Source organism: Anguilla anguilla, chromosome 9 (genome assembly GCF_013347855.1).
Source record: "Anguilla anguilla isolate fAngAng1 chromosome 9, fAngAng1.pri, whole genome shotgun sequence".
Lineage (NCBI taxonomy): Eukaryota > Metazoa > Chordata > Actinopteri > Anguilliformes > Anguillidae > Anguilla > Anguilla anguilla.
This window is the reverse complement of record NC_049209.1, coordinates 2,467,949-2,482,948: the sequence shown is the minus strand read 5'-3', so window position 1 is coordinate 2,482,948 and position 15,000 is coordinate 2,467,949. Positions and strand designations below refer to the sequence as shown.

General features: G+C 54.6%; 1 protein-coding gene across 1 annotated transcript in view; it reads left to right on the top strand.

Moving 5' to 3' along the window:
• The window catches only part of jade2 (jade family PHD finger 2), a 62,178-nt gene that overhangs the window by 6,645 nt on the left and 40,533 nt on the right, over window positions 1–15,000 (top strand). The window contains exons 2-4 of the mRNA XM_035433215.1: window positions 1,222–1,285; window positions 2,788–2,873; window positions 10,722–10,879. Of these exons, the coding sequence (XP_035289106.1) occupies window positions 1,222–1,285; window positions 2,788–2,873; window positions 10,722–10,879 (308 nt within the window). The remainder of the gene's footprint in view (window positions 1–1,221; window positions 1,286–2,787; window positions 2,874–10,721; window positions 10,880–15,000) is intronic.

The following is a 15,000-nucleotide window of genomic DNA, read 5'->3' as shown; positions in this document are numbered from 1 at the left end:
AGAGAGTTTCTATGGTGCGCTGTGGGAAGAGTGATTCTATGGTGCAGTTTCTGATGACTGTTTCTATGGTTCGGTGCGGGAGAGTTTCTATGGTTTGGCATGGCAGAGTTTCTATGATGAGGTGTTGTAAAGTTTCTATGGTGCAGTTTGGGAAGAGAGTTTCTATGGTCCGGTGTGGGAAGAGTGTTTCTATGGTCCGGTGTGGGAAGACTGTTTCTTTCGCGTCTCTGGTTCCTTCTTGGCGCGGTGCTTTGGGGAGGCGCGGTGCGGGGTTAGGGTTTCACTCCGGGACGGTCCCGCGGGGGAGGACCGATCGGCCGCATCGATCTGCCGTGTGAGGGGTGGGCGGTGTTAGGTTTAGGGTTAGGTGTTGGGGTTAGGTGTTAGTGTTAGGGCGGGTGTTTGGTATGGTGCTGTTTGCCAATCTAAATGTCGGCTGTAAAGTTTGAGAGCGGGGGGCTGTGCAGGGTTAGGGTTAGGGGAGGTGTTTGGTATGGCGCTGTTTGCCAGTCTAAATGTCGGCTGTAAAGTTTGAGAGCGGAGGGCTGTGCAGGGAGAAGAGCAGTATAGCTGTATTAGTGGGGAAAAGACTGCTTTTATAGCCACATAAATCTGCACAGACACTGCCCGTTCTCTCCTTCTGCTCCTTCCCCTGGACCTGTGTGTGTGTGTGTGTGTGTGTGTGTGTGAGAGAGGGAGAGCGAGAGAGCGTGTGTGTGTGTGAGAGAGCATGTGTGTGTGTGAGAGAGCGTGTGTATGTGTATGAGAAAGGGTGTGTGTGAGAGAGAGAGAGAGAGAGCGTGTGTGTGTGTGTGAGAGCGTGTGTATGTGTGTGAGAGAGAGAGAGAGCGTGTGTGTGTGTGTGTGTGAGAGTGTGTGTATGCGTGTGTGTGAGAGAGAGAGAGCTTGTGTGTGTGTGAGAGAGAGAGAGCGTGTGTGTGTGTGTGAGAGAGAGAGAGCAAGAGAGAGCTTGTGTGTGTGTGTGTGTGTGTGTGTATATGTGTGAGAGAGTGTGTCAGATGTGTCTGCCACGCCCTGCTGTTCTGGTATCAGAGAGTGGGCACAGCTGGTACGGGGGTGCCAGGGGAGGAACTGGCACGCCCGGGTCCACAAACCGAACCACTAACACTCAAACACACCCCACCCCCCCTCCCCCACCCCCACCCCCACCCCCACCCCCACCCCCACCCCCACCCCCCGTTTCTCTGTCTCTCCCTGCAGATGGAGAGCGAGACCAAGAGGAGGAAGTACTCCACCAGCAGCAACGACTCGGACACCACCGACAGTGAGTACCCGGGCTGGGGCGGGCACGGGGAGGGCACAGCGCGGGCACGGGGAGGGCATGGGGAGGGACTGGCACCGCTGGAGACTAATTAGTTTGGAGCGCGAGGCGCTCTCTCTCTCTCCGCTCAGACTAAACGGAGAGAGATTAACGGCGGGCGAGCGACGTGTTGGGCCGCCAACGCACGACGAGCCGAGCCGGGGGGTTCACCTGGTGTGACGCTCGATTGCTCTTTCTCTTTCACCCTCCCTCTCACTCTCTCTGTCCCTTTCTCTCTCTCTCTCTCCTTCCCTCCCTCTCTCTCCCTCCTCTCACCCTCTCTCGAAACGCTCCGCCCCGAGTGGCTGCTTGATTGACAGGGGACCTCGCGAATCAGACGTAGCGAGCTGTCGCCGGCGAGGATGGCGATGCCAGTCATTCGCGAGATTAGCGTCTTTCGCGTTCGCTGTGGGGATGTTTAGCATTTCCGGGCTTGGGTGGAGGTGTGATTTTGAGTCCTATTAATAAAGCGTTGGTTTGAGGCCCCCAGAGACACACCTGCTCGCCGCGCTGCTGTTTCTGAAGTGGAGACGCACAAGCGCGCACGGAACCCGGCCCAGAGCCGCGGAACGCTAGTCCGAGTCGTTGGAGTCGCTCACGCCTGTGATTTCCAGCCCGGGACGGCTGCTGGATTTACTGTCCCGCTGCGAACGCCTCCTCCGCTCCTCCTCCTCCTCCTCCGCTCCTCCTCCTCCTCCTCCGGGGGGCTGACACCCGGAGCAACGGGGGGGTCTGCTTCTTCCCGCCTGTTTAGAGTCTCGGGCCGCGTCAGCCCCCCTAAACGGAGGCGATACAACCGTACGTCTTCACAGGAACTGCACAGTGTGACGGAGATTTATCTTCATGATGCGATGAGAGGTGTGATGGAGCGTGGACAGCCGTGTCTGTTCCCCTCCCTCTCAGCTCTCGCAGCTCAAAGTCCGTAATGATGTCTGAGATGCTTGTGAAGTGCCTGGTAGGAATCTTATTGCAATGCTAAGTAGGAATCCCTGTTTTACAGAGCAGAACAGGGTTAAGAAAAGAAAAAAGTTTGATAACTTACAAAAATGATTCCAAGCTATCGAGCTGTACAATGCAATAAGCAAGTAACGACGTTTGGATTGTAAATCGCTCCAGCTCGTGAGTTAGTTTGGAGAAGAGCATCTGCTAAATGAATTTAATGTAATGTTGATGTAATGGATTAAATCCAGTGTGGTGAATTTGTCCTTTAGCTCTTTGAAGTGTAGGGTGTTTTGGAATGTGTTCACAGTTCACAAGTTGGTGTTCTAGAACTCCGTTGCTTTCGGTCACCAGCAGTGATTGTGACATCAGCATTGGAATGTTCAGATAAGAGCATTGTACTCACATATTTGTGATCTTACACCGTAAAAGGTCAGTGTTCTGACACATTTTTGAGTTGTCTGAGGAGGTGGCCTTTTGATCAAACTTGGCCGATTTATTTGATGATTTATTTTTCCCTCCCGCAGGTCATGTGACCACCTGGTCGAGGTGCTCGAAGACCACGGGCACCAGCAGCACCTGGGCCCGCCAGGAGCCGAAGAAGCCGTCGGAGGTGAGTGTCCCGCCGCAGGGTCTTCCAGGAGCGCCAGTTTCAGGGCCTTGTGTGAGCCGAGTGTCGGCTGTCCTGCTAATTCAGTCCTAACAGTCCCGGCGGTGCCCTTGTGTTAGCCCTGTTAAATGCCTCCAAGGCATTTTGCCTCTCTTTTTTTTTTCTTCTTTTTTTTTCTTTCTCTCTGAACGGCAACATTTGTTGGGGCACCGTTTCAAACTCCTCCCTGCTCTAGCACTATTGCCTCGGAAGGAGGAGGCTGTGGCTTTGAGTCCTGGCCGGCCGGGTCGTCTTCACGAGTACGAGGAGTTGCGTGTTCTCCCCGTGTTCGTGTGGGCTTCCTCCGTGTGCTCTGGTTTCCTCGCACACTGAGAGACACGCATGCCAGGTCAGGTACACTCCTGCCGTTGCCCTTGACCAAGGCACTGGCCTCAGAGCTGGAGTTGGTCCCCGGGCGCTGCGCTGTGGCTGCCCACTGCTCCTAAGCGGCTATGTTTGGGTCAAATGCAGAGGACAGATTACCCCACGGGGTTCAATAAAATATATCTCATCTTATCTTAACAGTAGTGTTGGGATTGAATGTTTTTTTAGACCTGTTTTTCATTAGTCGTGTCAGAAAGGGGCACCTTCAGAAGGGGATGATGTTTGTGTCCCATGAATGACCGCTCAGCTTGAGGATGGCGGTTTTCAGAGCACTGCCACTTGTTTTGTCTCGGGGGGGGGGGGGGGGGGGGGAGTTGGGGAGGGGATGGGGTGGTCTCTGCCAGTTGTCAACACACGGATAAAACAAGGGAAGGGCACACTTCATCCTGAAATGAATCGGCACGTGCCGCTGAAAGGATATTAATTTAACTGTGTTTCGGTTTCCCGAATCGTTTACTCGCTTACCGTTTTTTGAAGTAACCCCACTAATACCCACATCGCTAAATGGGTACACAAAGTACCCTTTTTTTCCTAAATGTAGGAATGTATTCGTAACAATGCTGTTGGTGTTTTTCACAAGAGGCGTTCACCAGAGGTAAGATACACAACAGCCAGTTTGAAGAACGGCTCTCCTGGTTTTGAGTTCATTGAGAAAAGTCCCCATTTCCGATGCGTCTGCATTGAGATTAGTGGTGCATTACATTACATTACAGGCCTTTGACTGACACTCTTATCCAGGGCGACTTACAACTAGAGGGCAAGTTTATAAATCGGGGTTAAAGGCAACAGTCACCCAAGAGGTGGGAATTAAAATAAAATTTTACCCATTCGAGAAACTTCACATCAATTGTGCCACTCTGGTGCATGTAATGTTTTACTTAGCAGTCATGATGTGTGGCTCCTTGAGCTCGATGATGGAAGTTTACTCATGCTAATTTCCTTTAGCCATTAGCCTACAAGCGGCGAGCTTTCATTAGCTCAGTTAATGGAGTGAGTCGATAAAGACAGTGACAGATGATAATTAATCCGCGTGAAAAAAGAGGTGAAATAAAAAGCATTAACTTGCACGCTGCTTAACTTCCCAGTATTAGTTCAGCCTCGTTCTTAAACAGCAATGAGACGCCAGGCGAGCTAATGTAAGGCCCGGCAAGAGCGCTGCGCTGAAGTTCCCATTCTGTGATTGGTCAGGAGTTTCTGAACTGCACTGAAGTTCCCATTCTGTGATTGGTCAGGAGTTTCTGAACTGTACTAGAGTTTCTGATTCTGTGATTGGTCAGGAGTTTCTGAACTGTACTGAAGTTCCCATTCTGTGATTGGTCAGGAGTTTCTGAACTGTACTAAAGTTCCAATTCTGTGATTGGTCAGGATTTTTGGTCGTGAACGTGCTCTCAGCCTCAGCCTGTTTTTTTTTTTTTCCCTCACACAACTTCAGTCTTCTGGGCTGGCGGTAGTCCCTCCAAACAGAAATCTGAACAAACTAAATTATGAATTGGCTCATGATAACTTGGCTGGTCGGGCCAATCGTTGGACCCTGACTGTTCCCCGAGGATGCAGCTGTCTAAAAACACTGATCCAAAATTCCCAAAATGTTCCAAATTGGGGCCCATTTCCCAAAACAAAAGTGTGAAAATGACTCTGGAAAAGAGGGTGAAGTGCGATCTTCTGGTTGGAAACGTGCCCCTGGTGAAGCTTCCTGCCTTCCTGCCGCTCTTGGGGAATTCTAAGCCCCGATGATCCAGGCTGCCAGATTTCTGTGAAATGCCACCAACTGTAAGAAATAAAAAAAAAAAAAAAAGGAAAGAACAGAAGAAAAGCTACATAATTTGAAAAATTAAAACGAATCAGTGGATCCAGAAGCCCACATCTGTCCACGCCCACCGACGGGGACGTCAAACAGCTGGCTGAGCTCATTAATCCGGGCTGGAACATCTGTGTGGATCCATGGCGACCAGCTGCACGCAGCTGGGGGGGCTGCGTCAGCTCGTTCCTACGCTCTCACGGCCGCTCGCTGCGCTCCTGTTTACCACGCCGGGCGCGGGGCGCCAGGGGTCTGCAAGTGTGCCCGCATTCGAACGGGACGCCCCAGAGGGCATGGCCCAAACGAGGCCTTCGAGGGTGACCGCGTGCCATCTTGCCCGCCACATAGTTTTCCGCTCCTATAAACTACGCCTCCTGCGATTCCTCTGCGGGGTTCCTTGTCCTAAGACCTCCACGATTGGAGGAGCAGGAGAACCTCCACGACTGGAGGAGCAGGAGAACCTCCACGACTGGAGGAGCAGGAGAACCTCCACGACTGGAGGAGCAGGAGAACCTCCACGACTGGAGGAGCAGGAGAACCTCCATGACTGGAGGAGCAGGAGAACCTCCACGACTGGAAAAGCAGGAGAACCTCCATGACTGGAAAAGCAGGAGAACCTCCACGACTGGAGGAGCAGGAGAACCTCCATGACTGGAGGAGCAGGAGAACCTCCACGCCGGAGGAGCAGGAGAACCTCCACGACTGGAAAAGCAGGAGAACCTCCATGACTGGAGGAGCAGGAGAACCTCCACGCCGGAGGAGCAGGAGAACCTCCACACTGGAGGAGCAGGAGAACCTCCATGACTGGAGGAGCAGGAGAACCTCCATGACTGGAAAAGCAGGAGAACCTCCATGACTGGAGGAGCAGGAGAACCTCCACACTGGAGGAGCAGGAGAACCTCCACGACTGGAGGAGCAGGAGAACCTCCATGACTGGAGGAGCAGGAGAACCTCCACGACTGGAAAAGCAGGAGAACCTCCACGACTGGAGGAGCAGGAGAACCTCCACGCCGGAGGAGCAGGAGAACCTCCACGACTGGAAAAGCAGGAGAACCTCCATGACTGGAGGAGCAGGAGAACCTCCACGCCGGAGGAGCAGGAGAACCTCCACGCCGGAGGAGCAGGAGAACCTCCACACTGGAGGAGCAGGAGAACCTCCATGACTGGAGGAGCAGGAGAACCTCCATGACTGGAAAAGCAGGAGAACCTCCATGACTGGAGGAGCAGGAGAACCTCCAAGACTGGAGGAGCAGGAGAACCTCCACGACTGGAGGAGCAGGAGAACCTCCATGACTGGAGGAGCAGGAGAACCTCCATGACTGGAAAAGCAGGAGAACCTCCATGACTGGAGGAGCAGGAGAACCTCCACGACTGGAAAAGCAGGAGAACCTCCACGACTGGAGGAGCAGGAGAACCTCCATGACTGGAGGAGCAGGAGAACCTCCACGCCGGAGGAGCAGGAGAACCTCCACGACTGGAAAAGCAGGAGAACCTCCATGACTGGAGGAGCAGGAGAACCTCCATGACTGGAGGAGCAGGAGAACCTCCACGACTGGAGGAGCAGGAGGACCTCCATGCTGGAGGAGCAGGGGAACCTCCCTACTGGAGGAGCAGCAGACCAGTGTGTGAAAGCAGGTGGGAGGCAGTGCTGCTCCAGCAGACTGCCGGATCGTTTCCAAGCTTTCTTTTCCTCTCTTTTCTTGAACCGTCCTCCTCTCCGTTTGACCCAAAGCCTCTGCTGTCTTTAAGAATAGACGCTCTGTTGCGCTCTTGTGTTCTCCCGGTGTGGAGCCTCCCAGGGTCATTAGTGCCGGAGTGTTTTTACCACGCTCCGCTCTGATAGGTGAGAGCTGTCCTTTATCTGCCGCTTGGCCGTGTGCATCATACTTGCTTTGGTCTATCGAGGCCATGGCAACAAATCGGAGGAAAATGACTACATTTCCCTGGAGCTGCACTTCAGTTAAAACCACAGAAATCCTCACAGGCCGGGAGAAGGAGAAGAGTTTATCCCTCTGAATAACCGCAGGAAGTCGGTGCTGCTCAACAACAAATTTGTTCACAAGTATAGAATGTCATTTTCTGCTCAGCCTCCTCCTGCACGTTTTGGTTACGAGCGGAAAATGGTGCGATTTGCGGTCTTTGCTGGAAGGAAAACCAGCAGAGGATGAGAATTTACTTGACGTGCTCCTGTAGCTCGTGTTCGGTTTGGTTTGGTTTTGGGTTGCTGTAGCGATCGTCCTTTTTTTGTCTTAATTCACCAACCAGGGCTGTGCATTTCCTGCCTGCGGTTGTGCCTGTGCAGCGATGTCTGATATCTAAAACCTCACACATTCTCGTTGTGCCGACTGTAAGCTTGGCTGTTGGAGGTGGCAGCCTCTTTGAACTGACATTGCTGAGGGAGGTTTGTTGCTTCTGAATGAAATAACCTTTCCATAAAAATAAAAAAAATTGTTGAAAAAACCTATCCATAGAAGTCTGTATCCATAGAAATCTTTCTTGCTTTTATGCGATCAAAATGTAAAAATGTATTTATTTATTTATTTTTTTTTCTTTTTTGGGAGAGCATGAATTCGCCCCCTTTCAGAGACGTAATTGGCGGGCTGGAAGTGGGGAATAATGTGCCTGGAAATGACTTCTATTGGAGAGCGATGAATGGGGACTGAACGCCGGGGCAGCGCGTTTCAAAGGGAGAAAAGATGATGGGGAGACGAGCGTGTGCGAGCGGAGCGGAGGATCATGGGAAGAGAAGAGCTTTTTGGTTTTGTGCCGTTCCGGCAGCGATTGAATGAGTTTTTATTTTATTTATATATTTATTTTTTTTAGACTGCGCATTTATATGGCTCTCCCACTGGCTGTGTTTTTTAAATTTATTTTTCTTACGCGGCTTCAGTTCCGGGGGGTCGCCGCCCCCTCCCTCCCTCTCTCTCCCGGTTGGCCCGCGCTGGTTTCCCTCTCTCGGCCCTGAGTCATGTGGTCCTGCGGTCCGCATGAACGCCAGAGCTCACGTAGCTTTCCTCGAAACTGCTCCAAACCTTCAAAAAAACAAAACAAAAAAAAAAAAAACCCCTCATTAAAGCCACAGGCGGGCTAAAATTAAACTGCGTCTGTCTGTCCTCGACATCTGTCTCCCTGCTGAACGATGAAGTCACAGCACTTGAGTTTCTTGTGCTGCCCTGTGTTCCTAACTTATTACAACACCCCCCCCCCCATCCCCCAAAATGGGAAGGACCATTGGAGCCTGTAGACCTGTCTCTCATGGTGAAGTCCTCTGTAAATTGGGGGGGGGTGAGAGCCAGCGTGTGCAGCTCCGCTCCCGTCCCTGTTTCGCTGATGCTACCGCGAGAGCGCGCCGCAGGGCTAGCAGCCTACGCCAGCCAACCCCAAATCAGCACGCTGGGTTTGCCGCGATTTGGCCAAAGGTTTCTCCGCCGGGCTGCAGTTTGGCGTTACACGGTTTGGGTGGGTTGGGGCTGATGTGACCCTCTCTGCTACATGACTGGGCTTCCTTCTGTTTCCGGGTTAAGGGTCATCCAGAGGAACTGCAGTTTGGCGCTGGATAGGAGTCTTCATATAGAGTGGAGTTCCAGTACCTTCCCTGTTTCAGATCATCCTCAGGGCTGCTGGGGTGGGGAGGTGACTGTACGGGACAGGGCTGCTGGGGTGGGGAGGTGACTGTATGGGACAGGGCTGCAGGTTTAGGGAGGTGACTGTACTGGACAGGGGTGCTGGTGTGGGGAGGTGACTCTGTACGGGACAGGGCTGCAGGTTTGGGGAGGTGACTGTACGGGACAGGGCTGCAGGTTTGGGGAGGTGGCTGTATGGGACAGGGCTGCAGGTTTGGGGAGGTGGCTCTGTACGGGACAGGGCTGCAGGTTTGGGGAGGTGGCTCTGTACGGGACAGGGCTGCAGGTTTGGGGAGGTGACTCTGTACGGGACAGGGCTGCAGGTGTGGGGAGGTGACTGTACGGGACAGGGCTGCAGGTTTGGGGAGGTGTTGAGTTGAGTCACATGCTTGCTGTCCCGCTGTTGTCAGGCCCCGCGGGCGGTCACCACGGCGACGTGTTGCCGGGGCTGCGTGGGCAGCCAAACTGTTTGGCATGAGAGAGCGAGTGGGGCGGGGGAAAGGAGGAAGGGAGAGAGGGAGAGAGAGAGAGAGAGAGAAAGAGAGAGAGAGTGAGAGGGAGAGAGAAAGACAGTAAAAAGCAGGCACCTTGTAATTCTATTTCGCTGACATTAATTAGCTGTGCTTCAGTTGTATAAACATGTGGCAGTAAAAATGAATCACAGGCAGGACAGCCCTGCAGCAGTGTGGAGTGCAGCTCTGATTTAAGACACACACGCGCACACACACGCACGCACATGCGCTCGCACACACACACACACGCACGCACATGCGCTCGCACACACACACACGCAGACACACACCCCCGGGATCACTCTCTCCCACCCTGCATTTGTATTTAACAGTATATCACTCTCTGGACCCCCCCCCCCCTACTCTCTCCCTTACTCCCCCACCCACACGCCCGCCTCAGTAAATCCACGCGCCAGGGCAAGGCGAGGTGGGGCGGGGGGTGGGGGCGGGGCGCGGGGGTGAGGGGGGTGTTGTGGTGGCTGAATTAATAGGCAGTCAGTCACAGGCGCCCCCCCTAACCCCCCCTCCCCCTCCCCTGGTCTGGCGGCTTTAATAAGAATATGTGATTGTGTGGACGTGTGAGGGTGCGGGTGTGGGTGCTGGCGCTCTCTGCGGTGCGGGCGCGTGGCGGGGGGGGGCGGGGGCGGGGCTAACACGGCCGGGACGCCCCGCTCGTAAAGGGATGATGAAGTGTGTAACGGCGGTGGTGTCAGGAGCCCGAACCCTCCGCCTCTCCGGCTAACGTAGCGCTGCGCATGTCCTTGAGTCCGGCTGGGGGGGGGGGGGGGGGGGGGGGGGTTACTGATATCAGGGCTGCCCCGCTCCCCATCCGCCGGGGGGGGGGGGTCCTGAGTGCCTGAGGGTACAGCGTCCCTCTGCACGGCCAGATTTTTGGGCTGAAAGACGCGCTCCTGCCCGGCCTCTGTCTTTGTTCCTGTGCCTTTGATCCGTCCGTACGTGTCCTGTGTTCATGTGCCGTCGTCATGGCGCTGCCTGTGTTCATGCGCTGTCGTCATGGCGCTGCCTGTGTTCATGCGCTGTCGTCATGGTGCTGCCTGTGCACACGGGGGCTGGTCTGGAGGTGTTGGGCAGGTTTAGAGTGGGGCTGGTCTGGAGGTGTTGGGCAGGTTTAGAGTGGGGCTGGTGTGGAGGTGTTGGGCAGGTTTGGAGTGGGGCGGGTGTGGAGGTGTTGGGCAGGTTTGGAGTGGGGCGGGTGAGCAGGTTGAGGTTAAACTGCGGGCTCCAGTGAAGCGGTGCGTTTGATCTGCGCGGGCTGCTGTGATCTGGCCGGGAGCACAGCCGCATTACGCTTCTGTTCCCTGTCGGGTCGTCAGGGGTCGTCAGGGGTCAAAGGTCAGGAGTGCTCTTGGCGGTTCTCACCGTTTCCTTCGCTCGGTCGCTCAGTGCCCTGCTCCAGCCTGCTGTGTCATGTGACCCTGCTGCAGCAGCGGATTGGCTGGAGGCTGACCGCGCCCTTTTCTCCCCCCCGTGGCAGGTGTTCCGCACGGACTTCATCACGGCCATGAAGCTGCCGGACTCGGCCCAGCTGGGCCCGGAGGAGTTCTACCTGCTGTCCGACCCCTGGAGGCAGGAGTGGGAGAAGGGCGTCCAGGTTCCCGCCTACGTGGAGGCCATCCCGGAGCCCGTCGTCAGGTACGTGCCTGCGCCCGGCAACGGTCTCACCCGGGGATGTCCCGTCTTTTCTCAAACTCAGGTTGAACACCAGCACCAAGGCACCTGATTCTGCTAATCGAGGTCCCGATGGAAGACCGTGATTGGTTAAAGCTGAATCGGGTGTCCTAGCGCTCAGCTAAAACACAAACCTGCACCCACACTGGCCCTTATCGGATGAGATTGTACCACCCCGGTCTTAGCATACACGCACTGTCTTACCTGACAGTTGATGCAGGTGATGTCATGCAGGCAGTGTGCAGTCCTGGCCCTCACTCTCCAGGTGATGTAATGCAGGCAGTGTGTAGTCCTGGCCCTCACTCTGCAGGTGATGTAATGCAGGCAGTGTGTAGTCCTGGCCCTCACTCTGCGGGTGATGTAATGCAGGCAGTGTGCAGTCCTGGCCCTCACTCTGCAGGTGATGTAATGCAGGCAGTGTGCAGTCCTGGCCCTCACTCTGCAGGTGATGTAATGCAGGCAGTGTGCAGTCCTGGCCCTCACTCTGCAGGTGATGTAATGCAGGCAGTGTGCAGTCCTGGCCCTCACTCTGCAGGTGATGTAATGCAGGCAGTGTGCAGTCCTGGCCCTCACTCTGCAGGTGATGTAATGCAGGCAGTGTGCAGTCCTGGCCCTCACTCTGCAGGTGATGTAATGCAGGCAGTGTGCAGTCCTGGCCCTCACTCTGCAGGTGATGTAATGCAGGCAGTGTGCAGTCCTGGCCCTCACTCTGCAGGTGATGTAATGCAGGCAGTGTGCAGTCCTGGCCCTCACTCTGCAGGTGATGTAATGCAGGCAGTGTGCAGTCCTGGCCCTCACTCTGCAGGTGATGTAATGCAGGCAGTGTGCAGTCCTGGCCCTCACTCTGCAGGTGATGTAATACAGGCAGTGTGCAGTCCTGGCCCTCACTCTGCAGGTGATGTCATGCAGGCAGTGTGCAGTCCTGGCCCTCACTCTGCAGGTGATGTAATACAGGCAGTGTGCAGTCCTGGCCCTCACTCTGCAGGTGATGTAATGCAGGCAGTGTGCAGTCCTGGCCCTCACTCTGCAGGTGATGTCATGCAGGCAGTGTGCAGTCCTGGCCCTCACTCTGCAGGTGATGTCATGCAGGCAGTGTGCAGTCCTGGCCCTCACTCTCCAGGTGATGTCATGCAGGCAGTGTGCAGTCCTGGCCCTCACTCTCCAGGTGATGTAATGCAGGCAGTGTGCAGTCCTGGCCCTCACTCTGCGGGTGATGTAATGCAGGCAGTGTGTGTGCTGGGCCAGCGCTAGCGCTGAAATACAGCGCTCAGCGCTCATAATGCAGCACTGCCTGCTGGGAGCTGCCAGATTTATGACTCAGAGCTGCTGTGCCCCTTGCATAATGCACAACTCCACAGCTCAGCACCCAAGCCTCTGCAAACACGCTCACGTGCGCACACTCACACTCTCTCTCTCTCTCTCTCTCGCTCTCTGTCTTTCTCACACACACACACACACACACACACACACACACACACTCTCTCTGTTTCTCTCTATCTCTCACACACACACACACACACACACACACACACACACACTCTCTGTCTCTCACACACACACACACACACACACACACTCTCTGTCTCTCACACACACACACACACAGACACACTCTCTCTGTTTCTCTCAGTCTCTCACACACACAGACGCACACTCTCTCACACACGCTGATTCTGTTGGGTTTTGGTTTGTCATTGCAGTCTGGAAGTGCGGTGCTGTGTGTCCTTTTGCACACTGGTGTGGGGTTAAAATGCAGCACGCAAAGTCTCATCAGACGTCACGGACACTGTGCGACCCCACGGAGGACCACAAGAGCCGTCCCGCGTGCCGCGTGGGGGCCGGTGATTGCCCGAAGGGGGGGGGGGGGGGGGGAGTTTGGGGGGGAAGCGTGCTGATGGGATTGTACCCCACCTTCTCCCAGGCGCCCTGAAAAGAGGAAATGAAAATACGATCGGGCCCTCCTCCAAGCACATTATTCACTACAGCGAGAGCCCCCTCAGTTTTTAATATAACATTTTGAAGCCATGTCAGTCCCGCTGGGAGTGGTGGGATTTTGAATGTGTCCTGGAGCTGGTGAAATCGCGGGTCAGTTTGGCCCAGGCGGTTCCATAGGGTACCCCGCAGATCCCTTCGGAGGGGAACCCGCCCCACCCCCACCCCCACGTGTCCACCTTGTGTGTGCTGCCGGGACGTGAGGCGTGGTGTGCACCCGCCCGGTTCGTGAGGAGCACGGACGCGCTCGCTACAGTGAGCCGCCGGGCGCCGCCGCCATCGCTCTCCCCGCCACTCTTCCCGCCCGTCTCCGCCAGATTACCGCGCGCGGCTGCGAGGAAGAGGAACTGCCGCGCGTAATTAGCTACTGCATAACCGTCCCGTCCGGCTGACAGGGAATGACAAACCACCGCTGCATTACCCCCCCACCCCCCCCCCCCTCCACCCCTCCGCCCCTCGGCCCCCCCGGCTCCCCCGGTCCCCCCCCGTGATATATAGGGGAAAAAAATAATTACATGTATGAAATGATTAAAAAAGGGAAAAAATATGGAGGGAAAAGCTTGACGCAGCTTAATTTTCCACCGCAGTAGATCTGAGAGCTCATCTCTGGGGCGGCTCACGGGCCAGGGGTGCAGGACTCCTGGGCCGTGTGAAACGCCGGAATCGCGGCTCGGGTGCAGGAGGGGGGAGGAGTGGAGGAGCGCAGGAGCGCAGAGGAGATCGGGCTCTCTGCCCGAGCTGGGCCGGGGCGATAGCGGGGCGGCCCTGTGGGACAGCCCGGCACGACGGGGTAGCGGGCACCGCTCGGCAGCCGTCCCCATTCCAGCGCCGTGAGCTGGCAGGAAGCGCTCGCCGTGTTCCGGAACATTCCGCAGGAAGCAGCCCCTGAAACAGGAAGGAGAGGCCTCGTCTCTGAGCGTCGCTCACGCGGGAGGTTCAGACGAGTCACTGCGCTCTGTCCCGAGCGCTGAAAGTTCCATTCCCCAAAAACGGAAACCAGATAATCCGCTTTTGGTCGTGCTGCTGAGGTTCAGGGGGCAGGGGGGCAGGTGGGCAGGTGCTGGTAGGATTTGCATCATCATTATACCATTACCTTATTATAATAGACATGGAACAATGCACAAAGGTCAAGCATTGCAAGCATTTTTTTATTTTTACGGTTAATTTGTGAGATCACGGTTACTTGGATCAGCTGAATGATTAAAAAAAAAAAAAAAAAAAAAAGCCAGTAAGTAATGCAAATACACCTGTGCATATAGGCAAGGTAAGCAATACTGTCCCTGAAAGAGAACGCGTTTGCCAAGCGATGTTGACACACAGATTTATTTAAATATTGTAAACGGTCTCTGGCTCTGTAGCTAGGTGTAATCATTGGCACAGTTATGTAACGTTAGCTGGGTAAATCGGTTTCAAAGGGCTGCTTTCAAAGCAGCAGATTTCAGCTCTGCGGCTTTAGTGCACATGGTGCTGTGGGCTGCCTTTCATTTCAGCAAGTACACGTCACCAGGTACAGTGTGTGAGTGAGTAGAGAGAACATGATTAGATTTGCCTGCTGTGAATTTTATATATATATATTCGTACTTATAAATCCTTCATTTATCCAGAATGCTGTATTTTCCTAGAGAGGAGAAGTGTTTGTACCTTCTTCATTCTGTCTGAATTTGGGGAATGAAATGGCGAGCACCTGTGGGACTGAGGAGTGTGGATGAAGTGTGAAGTGCTGGCTCTGGTCCTGCCAGGTGTGCTGGAGCATGTCTGGGGGGTTAGAGTGCATACTGTGTACTTGCTGTATCTTACTCGGGGTAGTGTGTGAACGTGGAGTGCATGTTTTGGAGTGCACACCAGTCTCAGCTTTGTTAGATTGTAAAGCACAGAGCAGAGTATCACCGTTTAATTAAAAGTTTCCACAACGCTCAAAAAATAACCCTAGTAGTGACAGTGACTGTGGTGTTATCATCTCCCTTCAGGTTCTGCTTCATGAAGCGCGAGTAATCATTGCTCTTCTCTGTTGTCTTGCGTAAAAATGCCACTGTCAGTTTGTAAGGGATCCCAAACTCCAGTCCTGGAGGGCCGCAGTGTCTGCAGGTTTGACT